This window comes from Eretmochelys imbricata, chromosome 1, assembly GCF_965152235.1.
Source record: "Eretmochelys imbricata isolate rEreImb1 chromosome 1, rEreImb1.hap1, whole genome shotgun sequence".
In the NCBI taxonomy this organism is placed as follows: Eukaryota; Metazoa; Chordata; order Testudines; family Cheloniidae; genus Eretmochelys; species Eretmochelys imbricata.
The window spans coordinates 149,272,629-149,288,242 of record NC_135572.1 but is presented as its reverse complement, the minus strand read 5'-3'; the positions used below and the strand labels follow the sequence as shown (position 1 = coordinate 149,288,242).

The window sequence follows — 15,614 nt, the reverse complement described above, 5'->3', positions numbered from 1 at the left end:
CAAAGAATCAGAAAGAGGCCATGTAGAAGCAAGGAAGACATGCTGCATGAAATAATGGAGCATTCAAGTAATGAAAATGGAAAAGTGCAGGAGTGGCAGGACAGTGAAAGGAGGATCTGCCAGCAGAATGAGGAGTGTCGGTGCAAAAGTGCGGTGCTCCGGCAGCAAAGCACGGATCGGCTGATCAGCGTAATGTAGCGCCAGGTGAACTCAATCCAGGTGCTCATAGCTATGCAGGTGGAGCACTACCGTGCCCGACCCGCCCTGCAGCCCTTGCCCCAAAACTCTTTCCCTTGTGCCCCCATGTCACCTCCAACCCACTTTCCCCAACATCCGGGTTTTTACCGCCACCAGCTGCCTCCAACACCTTTAGCTTCCCCACCCAGCCCTGAAGATTACGACCCTTACCCACTGCACTCAACCCCCATCACCATGCAGTATAGCCATCCTGAAGTGCAGCACTCATTGCACAGCACTACAGACAGGAAGGCTAAGTATGATAACAGGACATACGTAACTCTGTGATTGTACCATTCCCCACCCCACCCCTTTGCCCTTTCTGTTTCCCAAGTAGTTGTGTTTCTTTTCAATAAATGGATTTTTTGGCTTTGAAAACATTCTTTATTATTGCATAAAGTAAAAGATACCTTAGCCCAGGAAAGAAACAGGCACTGCATATCAGCGTAGCAAACACAGATTCCTACGAACATTGGAACCACTGCACTTCACTCCTGTGCAGGGCACCAGACATTACTGGTGGCTTTCAGCCTCAAATTGCTCCCGCAAGGCATCCCTAATCCTTGCAGCCCCGCGCTGGGCCCTTCTAATAGCCCTGCTCTTTGGCTGTTCAAATTCAGCCTTCAGGTGCTGAACCCTCCGAGTTCCATGCCTGAGTGAATCGTTCACCCTTCCCTTCATAAATGTTATGGAGGGTACAGCACGCGGATATAACCACGGGGATGCTGTCATCGGCCAGGTCCAGCTTCCCATACAGAGAGTGCCAGTGGCCCTTTAAACGGCCAAAAGCACACTCCACAGTCATTCTGCACAAGCTCAGCCTGTTGTTGAACCGCTCCTTACTGCTGTTAAGGCTCCCTGTGTAGGGTTTCATGACCACGGCATTAAAGGGTAAGCGAGGTCTCCAAGGATCACAATGGGCATTTTGACTTCCCCTACGGTGATCTTCTGGTCTGCGAAAAAAGTCCCGGCTTGCAGCTTCCTGAATAGGCCAGTGTTCCGAAAGATGGGTGCGTCATGCACCTTTCCAGGCCATGTGTTAATGTCAATGAAACGCCCATGGTGATCCACAAGCACCTGGAGAACCATAGAGAAATACCCCTTCCAATTAACATACTCCTAGGCTAGGTAGGCTGGTGCCAGAATTGGAATATGCGTGCCATCTATTGCCCCTCCACAGTTAGGGAAACCCATTTGTGCAAAGCCATCCATGATGTCATGCACGTTACCAGAGTCACGGTTCTTCTGAGCAGGATGCGATTAATGGCCCTGCAAACTTGCATCAACAGAATTCCAGCGGTCGACTTCCCCACTCCAAACTGGTTAGTGACCGATCGGTAGCTGTCTGGAGTTGCCATCTTCCAGATTCCAATAGCCACCCACTTCTCCACTATCAGGGCAGCTCTCAATCTCGTGTTCTTGTGCCACAGGGTGGGGGCGAGCCCCTCACACAGTTCCATGAAAGTGGCTTTTCTGATCCAAAAGTTCTGCAGCCACTGCTCATCATCCCAGACTTGCATGATGATGTGATCCACCACTCAGTGCTTGTTTCTCAAGCCCAAATGCGGTGTTCCATGGTGGTGAGCATGTCTGAATGTCACAAGCAAACTCGTGTCATATGCGTTACTCAAGTCGATATCATTGTCGGAGCCCTCACTGTCACTTTGGATCATAAGGAATAACTCAACTGCCAAACGTGACATGCTGGTGAGACTCATCAGCTTACTCCTCAGCAGTTCAGGCTCCATTCCCGCAGACCGAAAGGGAAGACAGAGCACACAGTACAAAAAATGTTGAAAGATGGCACCAAATGTGTACAGAAACACAGGGATTGCTGGGATGCAAACCGATGCATCACAGGGTGTTGGGACAGCACCCAGAACGCCCCGCACCCACCACCCCCTTCCCACAAGCCACAGCGCCAGAATGGGAAGAGGTGCTCTGTGGGATAGCTGCCCATAATGCACCGCTCCCAATGCTGCTGCAAGTGCCGCAAATGTGGCCACGCCAGTGCGCTTGTTCCTGTCTGTGTGGACAGCTGGCAGCGCTTTCCCTACTGTGCTCTCCAAAAGTGGGTTTAACTCAAAGCGCTCTACATCTGCAAGTGTAGCCATGTCCTTATGCTCCTTATTTAAGCACTTTTGACAATTTTACCCAAAGAATTTAGTGGAATTCACAAAAAAGGAGTAGACATTTTTATGAATAATGAGAATATCATTATCCTCCGATAAGAATAATTAATATAAAAATATATAAAGGTTCGTGCTTCAGGACAAAAAAATAAACAATCACCACTTTCCTGAGATGAGGAAGAAAATTCCATTTGGAGGTATGTAATTGTATGATATTCTAGTATGTGGATTGAGCCATTCCACTAAAATATCCAGAAGAAGCTACTGGACCAGGTCGAACACTGGTATAGTATACTATTCCTATGACAGTGAAATACAACTAAAAGTGGCTTGGAGCTACTCTCAATTTTATGTGTATATTTTCTTTTGTACAACCAGGCAGCACTACAGGAATTGGATCAAAGGCGTCCCCAACTGGAGGAGCTAATAACTGCAGCACAGAACCTAAAAAACAAGACCGGCAATCAAGAGGCCAGAACAATCATTACTGATAGCAGTAAGTGGTGGTTCCGCTACCATATAACTCTCGGCAAGAAATATAGAGGATGTTATAATGATAACTTTGAAGCATAGTATTTTTCAAAGTATGTTTGCCATGAGAAGTGGAAATTATCTATTTTTATTTGTAAGGTAATTCTCATTTGGGTGAGAATATTACACTAGGATTGGATGCACCCTTTCAGAGAAAGAGTCCCCATAACCTTCACAGAAAACTTGCACTAAAGCTCTCTAGAAAGTTTGATTACTTCCCTGCCCCCATTATCTTCTATGTATACATGCATGCTTTCCATGATAATCCACCAAAAAAATGGTACAGATAGTTGGTGCAAGGTAGTAAGGGGGCACCCCCCCCTCCATATTATGTTATGTTGCATACCAGTCCCTAAATCTGGCCCTCTTATTTGGAGTAGCACCTAGAGACTCCATTTAGGGATTTGTGGCACCTTAGAGTCTATTGTTAGTCTCTAAGGTGCCACAAGTCCTCCTTTTCTTTTTGCGATACAGACTAACATGGCTGCTACTCTGAAACCTGTCATTTCGGGATTGAGGCCCCATTTGCTAGGTGTGATACAAAACACTAACGGTATTATGTAAATAATGTTCACATACTTCCTGTTCTGGCTGAGACCTGAAGCACAGTGTTGCTCTGAGAGAGCCTGTTTTCATATCTGTATCCTGAGCAGAAGGTGTTAGCATCAGAAATCTTCTGAAGGAATATGTTCTCTTGAGAGATTCTCCCTAGCAGAGTCCCAATTCAGATAATTCAGATAAAGTTTGCATAAGAACCTGAACTTGTTGAGTGCTTGTTCATACCAAATGTATGTAGTTCTCCTATCACTAGCTTGTACTAAGGTTTCATTAAGTATGTGTATATATATCCATACTCTATAGATATATAGAGTATACTGAAGAAATGCAATGGTTATAGTATCTTCTTGAAATGCAACCATTAACGTGAATTGTGTGTGTGCCTAGAGTCCTTTCTATGGTAAAACTGAATTTATCTTCCAGAGAAATGTCATGACAAATGGAAGGTGAGTATATGTTGAGGATAAAAGAAATACCCCACCATAAACCATTACAAACTTTATTATTACTACAAATACTGCAACAATAATTACATGTATATATCTTTTTGCATGAGACTTGATGAATATTTGGTTTGATTTTGATCTATATAGCTGTGCTAACCCTACTAGTTTCACCTGGACTTTGAATGTATATAAAGTTCTATATAAAAAAAAACAAAAAAGATTTTCTCATGCTTAAAATAGGTAATATTTTATTTAGTAGGCAGAGAGATCATAAATGCGGTTGTCTTCCTGCTCTGTTGGATACGTAATCTGTTGTCACATGGTATCTGCCACGTTTTTTTTAATTATTACTTTATTTTGTGAATGAAAATATTTGAATGTACCCGAATACCCATATCACTGGAACCACTGTACAATGATTCTTCATTTTTTCCCTCCTAATTAGAGGAGATGTTCCCAGAACTTTTTTGATCCAGTCTTCTGAGGCACCAGACTGGATTCATGAAAGAGTTATCATGGTTAGATATTTTCTGTTTGTAGAATTTTAACTACTAAATAGTATTCAGAAGAGTTATTTATCTATTTTTGAATTTTAAAGAGTGGATCAAATGATAAATAATTCAGATGTGATATTTTAAGAAAAATGCTACTATACGTATGAAGATGTCAGTATGTGACATTTTTGAGTTACCTTTTCTTAATATATGCCAACTATGGGAAATTATCATTATTGCACAAATATTTTCCTATATATTGACATTTTTCCTTATATTAAAAAGATTAAGGGTCTTCTGTTAGGTCTAATTCCTGAAGTACTTAGTCAGCCTTCTTGTTGGGGGTAATAGGACATTTGCTTCCTTCTAAGAGGTCTGTGGAGAAACCCCTCACCCACACAGAGATCACTGCAGGAGCAGGGCCTAAATGAAACCTAATTAAAGATTTCAGGATTTGACTCTGTGTGAAGAACAGCTGAGTGGCTTGTTAGAGACTGCTGATTCATCTCAAGCTTGTAAGATTTGGTTCTCTTAATTGTCCTGCTCGCCCTATATCTTTTTGTGAAAGTATCAGACAATGCAATATTTTCTTCTAAAATAGTCCCATCATCTGTATTTTTAGGAATGTATCTTTCTAATAATGAACAGATTCTGAAGTCCTTTATCAGTTTTTCTCTCTCTTCACTCCTCGTACTGATGGGAGTTTTGCCAATTAAGGATCCAGAAAAAACTGGCTCAATATTGCTTAGAAGATATACAGCACTGAACAAACATTAACTAAATAATAAGCCGCACAATAACTGAGTTAGGTAATTAAGTATTAGTTATGTGGCTGTCAAGCGATTAAAAAAATTAATCACGATTAATCACACTGTTAAACAATAATAGAATATCATTTATTTAAATATTTTGGATATTTTCAACATTTTCATATATATTGATTTCAGTTATAACAGAATACAAAGTGAACACTTTATACAAATATTTGCACCGTAAAAAACAAAAGAAATAGTATTTTTCAGTTCAACTAATACAAGTACTGTAGTGCAATCTGTTTATCATTAAAGTCGAACTTACAAATGTAGAATTATGTTCAAAAATAAAAAAATGTAAAACTTTTAAAACCTACAAGTCCACTCAGTCCTATTTCTTGTTCAGCCAATCACTCAGACACACAAGTTTATTTACATTTTCAGGAGATAATGCTGCCCATTTCTTGTTCACATTGTCACCTGAAAGTGAGAACAGGTGTTCTCATGGCACTGTTGTAGCTGGTATCACAAGATATTTACATGCCAGATGCAATAAAGATTCATATGTCCTTTCATGCTTCAACCACATTCCGGAAGACATGTGTCCATGCTGATAGCAGGTTCTGCTAAATAACAATCCAAAGCAGTGTGGACTGACTCATGTTCATTTTCATCATCTGAGTCAGATACCACCAGCAGAAGGTTTATTTTTTTAAATTTATTTTTTTGGTGGTTCGGGTTCTGTAGTTTCCGCATCAGAATGTTGCTCTTTTAAGACTTCTGAAAGTATGCTCCACACCTCGTTCCTCTCAGATTTTGGAAGGCATTTCAGATTCTTAAACCTTGGGCCGAGTGCTGTACCTGTCTTTAAAAATTTTACATTGGTACCTTCTCTGTGTTTAGTCAAATTTGCAGTGAAAGTGTTCTTAAAATGAACATGTGCTGGGTCATCATCTGAGATAGCTGTGATATGAAATATATGGCAGAATGCGGGTAAACAGAGCCAGAGACATACAATTCTCCCCCAAGGAGTTCAGTCACAAATTTAATTAAGACTTTTTTTTTTTTTAACGAGCATCATCAACATGGAAACATGTCTTCTGGAATGGTGGCTAAAGCATGAAGGGGCATATGAATGTTTAGCATATCTGGCACGTAAATACCTTGCAATACCGGCTACAAAAGTGCCATGCTCTCACTTTCTGGTGACATTGTAAATAAGAAGTGGGCAGCATTATCCCCTGTAAATGTAAACAAACTTGTTTGACTTAGCGATTGGCTGAACAAGAAGTAGGACTGAGTGGACTTGTAGACTCTAAAGTTCTCTATTGTTTTGTTTTTGGGTGCAATTATGTAACAAAAAAAATCTACATTTGTAAGTTTCACTTTCACGATAAATGGATTGCACTACAGTACTTGTATTCGGTGAATTGAAAAATGGTGTATTTTTTGTTTCATTTTTATAGTGCAAATATTTGTAATCAAAAATAATAATATAAAGTGAGCAGTAAACCCTTTGTATTCTGTGTTGTAGTTGAAATCAATATATTTGAAAATGTAGAAAAACATCCAAAAATATTTAATAAATTTCAATTGGTATTCTATTGTTTAACAATGCGATTAAAACTGTGATTAATTTTTTTAAGTTAATTGCATGAGTTAACTGTGATTAATCGACAGCCCTAACTATTTATTCTCATATTACAGACGTGGCAATGGAGTCACAGGAACTGAAGTGCCTTGTTCAAAGCCACACAGGAAGGGAATATGGAAGTAAAACTTAGAAGTAGAGGCTATCAGAAAAACTGATGTTTTCAGTTTGCTATCAGTTCTGAAACACTAAAAAAAAAATATCAATTCGGAATTTTAGCCGAATCAAAAAGATCAGAAAAATTTAGTTTCTGGTTGAACAAAAAATGTTTTCTTCAACCCAAAATGAAACCATTTGTTTGGACTTGGGGCATTTTTAACCTTTTTAAATAAAAGCAAAGGAAATGAAGGTGGCGGTGAAGGCACCCTCCTTACACCCAATAGCCAGGGCACTTCCTGGGGTGTGCGAGACCCACTTTTAAATCCCTTCTCTGGAGCAAGGACTCTAACCTACCAGGCTATTGGCTGTTGGGGGTGGGGTGTGCTTTTTCAGTCTCTCCTGTTCAAACTGTTCCACTTTGTATCAGTCACCCTCACCATCAGGCTATAAAGTCATTCTCTCGCTCTTGCTGTCTCTCACCCAGTGACTATTCAAGAATTACAGCAAAACAGCTTCAACAGGAGAAATTTAGAGTGACTTACAGTGAATAGCTAATAACATGGCAGCTAGAATACTCATGTGAGATGGGGGAAGGTTCCTGCTCCAGAGCAGAGATTCAAACTTTGGCTCCCACATCATAGAAATGTAGGACTGGAAGGGACCTCAAGAGGTCACCTAGTCCAGTCCCTTGCACTCATGGCAGGACAAAATATTATCTAGAGCATCTCTGACAGGTGTTTGTCTAACCTGCTCTTAAAAATCTCAAATGACAGAGATTCCACATATTCTCTAAGCAATTTATTCCAGAGCTTAACCACCCTGACAGTTATGAAGTTTTTCCTGGAATGCAACCTAAACCACTCTTGCTGCAAATTAAGCCCGTTGCTTCTTATCCTATCCTCAGAAGTTAATGAGAACAATTTTTCTTCCTCCTTCTTGTAACAATCTCTTATGTATTTGAAAACTGTTATCATGTCCCCTTTCAATCTTCTCTTCTACAGACTAAACAAACCCAGTTTTTTCAATCTTTCCTCATAAGTCATGTTGTCTAGACCTGCAATCATTTTTGTTTCTCTTTTTCTGAACTTTCCCCAGTTTGTCCACATCTTTCCTGAAAATGTGGCACCCAGAACTGGACACAATACTCCAGTTGAGGCCTAATCACCGCGGACTAGAGCAGAAGAATTACTTCTTGTGTCTTGCTTACAACACTCCTGCTAATACATCCCAGAATGATTGCTTTTTTTGAACAGTGTTACACTGTTGACTCATATTTAGCTTGTGATCCACTATGACCCCCAGGACCTTTTCCGCAGTCTCTAGGGAATCATTTCCCATTTTGTTTGTGTGCAACTGATTGTTCTTCCAAAGTGGAGTACTTTGCATTTGTCCTATTGAATTTCATCCAATTTACTTCATAGGGAGTAAGCACTGGGGGAATTGAGTATTACCATTTTTGCACTTTTTTTTTCATTTTCGCCAAAACAATTTATTCTTCTTTGAGTGCTATCCCTGTGGATGCTCCACTCCAGGTGACGGTGCGTCCCGGCGCCGTTGATTGGAGATCTTCGGTAGCAGTGCCTGGTCGGGACACATGCACTCAGCTGCTGTCTTGCTTCATCGTTAGGGTCTGCCTGAGTGAGTGCATCCCACACCCCCTGCAGTTCCTTCTCAACCATCCTCAGCTGAAGATGGGACTCGGGGCAGTGCTCATCTCTTCCCTGGTAACTGTAGGAAATAAGTAGAGAAAGATGGAAATAGTTAACTAGCCATTTGCCAGTTTTCCCTTTCCTTTAGCATAGTTCGTTAGTCGTCCCCCCCCCCCCCAAAAAAAAAAATTCCTCACGTTAGTCTCTCATTGAGACTTCCCCGGCCTCTCATACTTTCATTATGCTGGGGGCTCCAGGCTTTAAGAAATGTGGCTTCTTCAAGGAGGCTATGCTGCAGTCTGACAGGCACTGACTCTGTGTTAAATGCCTCGGTGAGACACACATCCCTGTGAAGTGTTTCCACTGCACCAACTTAAAAACTAGAGCTCGCTGTGACAGAGACTTGCGGCTAAAAATGCTTATCATGGAGAAAACTCTGCAGCCGCCTGTGGAGAAGGGCAGTAAACCCTCTCCCTCATGCTCCCCTGCCAAGTCAGAACTGACCAGGAGCATGGTTTCACCCTCTCACGCGAAAAGCAGGAAGCCCTGATGTCTCCTCTCAGAGACACTCAAAAGGGTAAAGGATCTCCCGCAAGGTCTTTATCCTTGGTGCTGACAGTGCCGAGAGCAGGCAACTCTGACCGCCGCAGCACTTCAGCAGGGCGCAAAAGCAGGGACCTGACTTCCCGCAGCGGGAAGCTCTCCTCGGCACCGGTCCTGCCAGCACCGACAATGGACCCAGTGCCGGCAACGCATTCCACCCTGGTGCCAACAAGAACGTCAGCACCGAGCCTGTCTGCCAGCCCCAGAGCAGATTCAGAGCCCCTGCGGGGCTCTCTCAAACGTTTCACGGCTCCTACGAAAGCGAAACTAAAATCACTCGGGGCTACCGCTCACAATTCACGCTCCGCAGCACATCAGCCTAGGGAGCAGCAACAATTCCTGCATCAGCAGGATATCTCTGTGGTCCCTGAACCTAGACACGGAGCACTCACTGTTTGAACAGCAGTTCTCGCCACCTGACCTGGCTACTTTCACTGATAGTGACAATGACCTACAGCAGGAGGCAGAGTTCTCCCCACCTGAGTCTCCCCCTCCACTGGAGCCAGACACACCCCAAGACATGGTGCATCATAAGAATCAACCTCAGTTTCCCTACGTTGTCCCCCAGTGGCCGGGACCCAACTTTTCCTACCCAGTGCCCTGGCCTCAGTGGTACCCGTCGTCGGCTCCTGCCTCTGCTCCTCCTTGCGCCCCTTCTACCAGATCGCAAGCTCATCCTACGCCTATATCCCCAGTTCAATCAACATCTAGAGCTCCTGAAGCCCTTCTTGAAGAGGTGGGCTATGAATCCTTCTCAGATTTATTGGCTCCTGCCTCACCATCAGCCGTAGAGGACACTCTCATGTCTCCACCTCCACAAAATGTGGACGACTTTAAGCAATTCCAGGAATTTTTCAAGAGAGTGGCACTCAGCCAGGACATCCCTTTGGATGAAGTCCAGGAGACACAACATAGACTCCTCAAAATCCTCCAACCCTCTGCACCCTCAAAGATCACACAACCCACAAACGAAGTCCTCCTAGAACCAGCTGATACTCTCTGGCAGACCCCTGCCTCCATCCCACCAATGTGCAAGAAAGCTGAATGTAAATACTACGTGCCCGTGAAGGATGTTGATTTCTTATTTTCCCCACCCACAACCCAATTCTCTTGTGATGGATGCAGCAACGCAGAGAACAAAGCAGCCACACTACCGGCCCACTCCGCAGGACAAGGCCCACAAATGCCTTGACCTCCTGGGTCGCAAGGTTTATACCTCTTCTACTCTACAATTTAGAATTGCAAATTATTCTGCCCTCCTCGCAAGCTATGACTATGACAACTACAACAAGCTCTTTGATTTGCCTCTCATATACCAGAGGACAGGAGAGCGGACTTCAAGTCAGTCCTCGTCGAAGGTCAGTTGGTGTCTAGGACGGCACTACAAGTGTCCATGGACATGGCAGATACAGCAGCCCGCACCACTGCCACTGCAGTGGTGATGCACCGGTCTTCCTGGCTGTCTGTATCCGATATCCCCAAAGATTCGCAGACCAAAGTGGAGGATCTTCCCTTTGACAAAGATAAACTCTTTTCCAGAAAAAACGATGACGTCCTTCACACTATGAAAGACTCTAGAGCCACTTTGCGCACATTGGGCCTATACCCATCCATCCCCAGGAGACCATGGTATCAACCTTATCAGAGGCCCTGTGCACAACAATATTACCGACCCCAGTCCAGACTGTATGTCACTGGGAGGAACTGCAACAGACCTTCTAGGAGCAGGCAAAACCAGGCACAACCAACTACTTCCCATCCATCGGGTAACAAACAACAATTTTGAAGTGCTGGTCGGAGGTTTGTGCGACCACCCCTTGATTCCGCCACCTATTTGCCCATTTGGCTACTGCCTCCAGGCTTTCCACCATGTCTGGCAACAGATCACGCAGGACCGTTGGGTCCTGGAAATAGTTCAGTCAGGTTACTCCATCCCTTTCTTATCTTCCCCTCCCACCCTTTCACCTTCCCCATCCCTCTTCAGGGACCCCTCTCACGAGCACCTTCTCCGCGTGGACGTGGCTCATCTTCTCCACCTAGGTGCAGTTGAACATGTACCAATGCAACATTGGGGAAAAGAGTTCTACTCCAATACTTTCTGACCCAAAAGAAAGGCAGGGGATGGAGACCTATATTAGACCTACACCAACTAAACAAGTTTGTATGTGTACAAAAATTCAAGATGGTCACATTGGGCACAATAATACCCACACTGGAACAAGGGGATTGGTTCATAGCCCTCAACATACAAGACGCCTATTTCCATATATCCATTCATCCAGCACACAGATGCTTCCTGCGATTCACACTCGGAGACAACCACTTTCAATACAGGGTACTTCCATTTGGTCTCTCCACAGCACCATGGGTATTCTCCAATACCCTAGCTGTAGTTGTAGCCTACCTCCGCAAACATGGGATTATACTTTTCCCCTACTGAGACGACTGCCTTATCAAAGCCAGCTCCTTCAACGAGACGTTAAAAGTGACAAACTTTACCATCCCTTTTTTCCACAGTCTAGGCTTGCAAATAAATTTCCAAAAATCCACCCTGATACCTACACAGCAGATAGAGTTCATAGGAGCTCACCTGGACTCTAGTTGAACCAGAGCCTCCCTTCTAAACAACAGATTCTTCACTATTATGCATCTCATACATACAATCTCTGTTCGCCCCAGAATACAGGCACGGATTTGCCTACAGCTTCTTGGTCACATGGCAGCCACCCCCTTCATGGTCAAATACACCAGGCTGCACACGAGATGCCTTCAGGGTTGGCTCAACTCCAACTACAAAACCAGCAGACACAGTTTCTGCATAACACTGACTCTGCCACCGAACATATTGGCCTCCCTACAATGGTGGACAAAACCAGAGAACCTATGCACAGGTGTTCCCTTCCATCCACACTCCCCAGTACTTATGCTTCCCTGATAGGTTGGGGAGTGCACCTAGGTGACCACAAGGTACAGGGCCGCTGGTCCCTCTCAGAGATGTGTCTGCACATCAATCTTCTAGAATTCAGAGCCATCAGGTACACTTGCCTTCACTTTCTTCCCGCCTTAAAGAACAAGTCCATCCGAGTTCTGACGGACAATATAGCATGTATGTTCTACATCAACAGGTGGGGGGAGCATGATCTCACTCCCTATGCACAGAAGCCATCTGACTATGGAATTGGTGCATACAATATCACATAGAAATCACCGCTTCCTACCTGCCTGGGTGTCACAACACTGCCGCTGACACTCAGCAGACACTTCTCTGAAGAACACAAATGGGAATTACATCTCACGATACTCCGACAGCTCTTCTCCTACTGGGGCACTCCATCGATTGACCTGTTTGCCACTCCTCAAAACCGCAAATGCCATCTATTTTGCTCCAGAGTGGGAGTCAGGCACATATCTCTAGGGGATGTGTTCCTCATTCCTTGGAACAACTCCCTGATGTACACTTTTCCACTGATTCCACTGATACACAGGGTCCTACATAAGATCACAGAGGACAAGGCCCAGGTCATAGTTATTGCCCCAGCTTGGCCCCGACAAACATGGTATCCTTACCAGCTACACATGTCCATCCGTCCTCCAAGGACTCTCCCCGACAGACCAGATCTCCTCTCCTAGAACTGGGGTTGGCTTTTTCATCTGCAGTTCCAGAAACTCCATCTGATGGCATGGTTCCTTCATGGTTTCAATCCCATAAATTAGCCTGCTCGGAACAGGTCCAATACATCCTCCTGCACAGTAGAAGGGACTCCAATCGTAAAAATTACTTGCAAAAGTGGTAATACTTCTCCATCTGGTGCTTCCACTGGTGCTGACACCCCAGATTGCAGCCCTCCCTGATATCTTAGACTATCTTTTTGAACTAAAACAGGATGGGCTTTCGCTCAGTTCTGTCAGAGTACACTTCAGAGCCCGTACCACCTTCCATGACACTCTGGATGGCTATTCACTTTTTGCCCACCCCACCATGAACCACTTCCTCATGGGCCTGCAAAATCTCTACCCTGAGATTCATTCACCAGTAGCCTCCTGGAGTCTCAACCTAGTTCTCCGTGCTCTTATGAAACCTCCTTTCGAGCCCCTGGCTACCTCATCCCTGCTCCACTTGTCCATGAAAGTGGCTTTCTTGGTTGCCATAATGTCAACAAGAAGGGTTGGTGAAATAAGTGCCCTGATGGCCTACCCTCCCTACACCATTTTCTCTAAAGACAAGGTTACTATGCGACCCCACCCCAAATTCCTCCTCAAGGTGGTATCTACCTTCCACCTTAACCAGCCAATACACTTACTTTTTTTCCATCCCAAGCCCCACACAACTCCACAGGAAGCAGCATTACATACCCTTGACATCCAACAGGCTCTTGCATTCTATCTTGACAGAACTAAACGGTTTCATAAATCCCCTAGGATATTTGTTTCTACTACCGAGAGATCAAAGGGTGAGGCTATCTCTAAGCAAAGACTCTCCAAGTGGATCTTGGACTGCATCAGATCCTGCTATCAGACCCAGAATGTTCAACCACCAGAGAGTGTTAGAACTCACTCTACTAGAGCAATGTCAACATCCATTGCCTTCCTCCACAACGTACCTATTACAGACATATGCAAGGCAGCCACATGGACATCTGACCACACATTTGTCAAACATTATGCTATCACCTGGGATACCACGGCAGACACCGTAGTAGGCCATACTGTACTGTCTACCGTTATCCCTCACGCAACTCCAAAATGCCAACAACCATAGTGGGTACTGCTTCACATTCACCTGGAGTGGAGCACCCACAGGGACAGCACTCGAAGAAGAAGAAGAGAAAGTTACTCACCTTGCAGTAACTGAGGTTCATTGAGACGTGTGTCCCTGTGGGTGCTCCATTACCCACCCTCCTCCCCTCTACTTTCGAGTACTAATCAGACAACTCTATGGTAGAGAAGGAACTGAGGGGGGTGCGGGACGCGCGCACTCAGGCAGATTCTAATGATGACGCGAGACAGCAGTTGAGCGCATGCGTCTTGACCAGGCTCTGCTACTGAAGATCTCCAATTAATGGCGCCGGGACACACCATCACCTGGAGTGGAGCACCCATAGGGACACACATCTCGAAGAACCTCAGTTACTGCAGGGTGAGTAACTTTCTCTTCAAATCAATACAAATTCATTAAACGCTTTGTTTGACTCAAATCTGCATTTTTCAATGAAAAAATATTTTTGCCCAACCCTACCCAGGGGTTACTGGCTCCCATTCCTGTGCCAGTCCCTCATGTTGGCTGCTTTACTATATATGTTACCTATTAAAAAATCTAAATGTGAATGGTAGTTAGAAAAAGGTTATTGCCTTTAACATATATTTATAGAAACTAGAGTTTATCAAAACAGCTGTACTTCAGTGGTTTTATTAGATCTCTCTGAAATCTATGAAAGGGGATACAAAAATCAAGTCATAAACAGTATTGTTTTAATAAAATTGCCTTAATACTGCATAGGTTTAGTCTTCATTGTAAAAAATAGGGACAGAAAAGAAATAGAAGCGCATAAAAACTGGTTCTTTTGTTTGAAGCTTTTTTCACCCTTACTTCATCATCTGTATGAAATTGCAGGAGCTACAGTACTTACAAAAGACTCATTTGGATATAGAGAAGTTTGTTTAATATTTATATAATGTTATATTAAAATACCTTTTCTTTCCATCATGGTTTATGACTTCTACATTTGGGAAAATCCAAGTATAATAATTAAATTTTATCCTGAGGAAATCTAAAAATCCCTCTGCACTTGTAATATCCTTGGTGGTGAGTTTTGTTGTAACACTTCTGTGTGCTATTCATTATTCTGAATAAATACTAGCTCCAAAATGTTTCGCTTTAGCACTGGTCAGAATTTTTGGTTCTTAAAAATAAAGTTGAACTTATTTATAGCCAGTTCAGATATAGTGAAATTCTATTTAATTTAGTTGGGTTTTTAAATTCATTTTTGTTTGTTTTCTATTCAGGAGTGTGTGTGTGTGTGTGTGTGTAATATATAAGCTGACTTCTCGTTTTGGTCAAGACTGGAAATGGAAGCACCTAAATTGTATCTTGCTGGAACCAGGAAGTTCCAGAAAGTTTGCATAAGTATATTTTCCTGATAAGTGTCCCAGCCCAATTTTTAAGCTGAAAATAAGTTTGGATAACCTTTAAAGTTTGCCTTCACTACTGATTTATAGCCCAATTGTGTGATTTGGCTACGGCCTGAATATGTAGTAGTGTGGAGATACCAAAATAAATTACATTAGATTTAAAGTATAGTGTGAAAAATAGCTTCTTAATGGTCCAAGGAGTCTCTTTCTCATGGACTAGATGAAGCAAAAGAAACACGTGTACATTTTCAGTAGCTGGGTTTAAGTAATGAACTGCCAAAACATTTTTGATAAGTAAATTAGGTTATGTTGCATTCAATGCATACATAATGA

General features: G+C 43.3%; 1 protein-coding gene across 3 annotated transcripts in view; it reads left to right on the top strand.

Annotated features, from left to right (window-relative positions):
- The window catches only part of DMD (dystrophin), a 1,498,644-nt gene that overhangs the window by 1,010,333 nt on the left and 472,697 nt on the right, over positions 1–15,614 (top strand). For all 3 annotated transcript variants that reach the window (XM_077807212.1, XM_077807209.1, XM_077807208.1), the window contains one exon: positions 2,748–2,865. In XM_077807212.1, the coding sequence (XP_077663338.1) occupies positions 2,748–2,865 (118 nt within the window). The remainder of the gene's footprint in view (positions 1–2,747; positions 2,866–15,614) is intronic.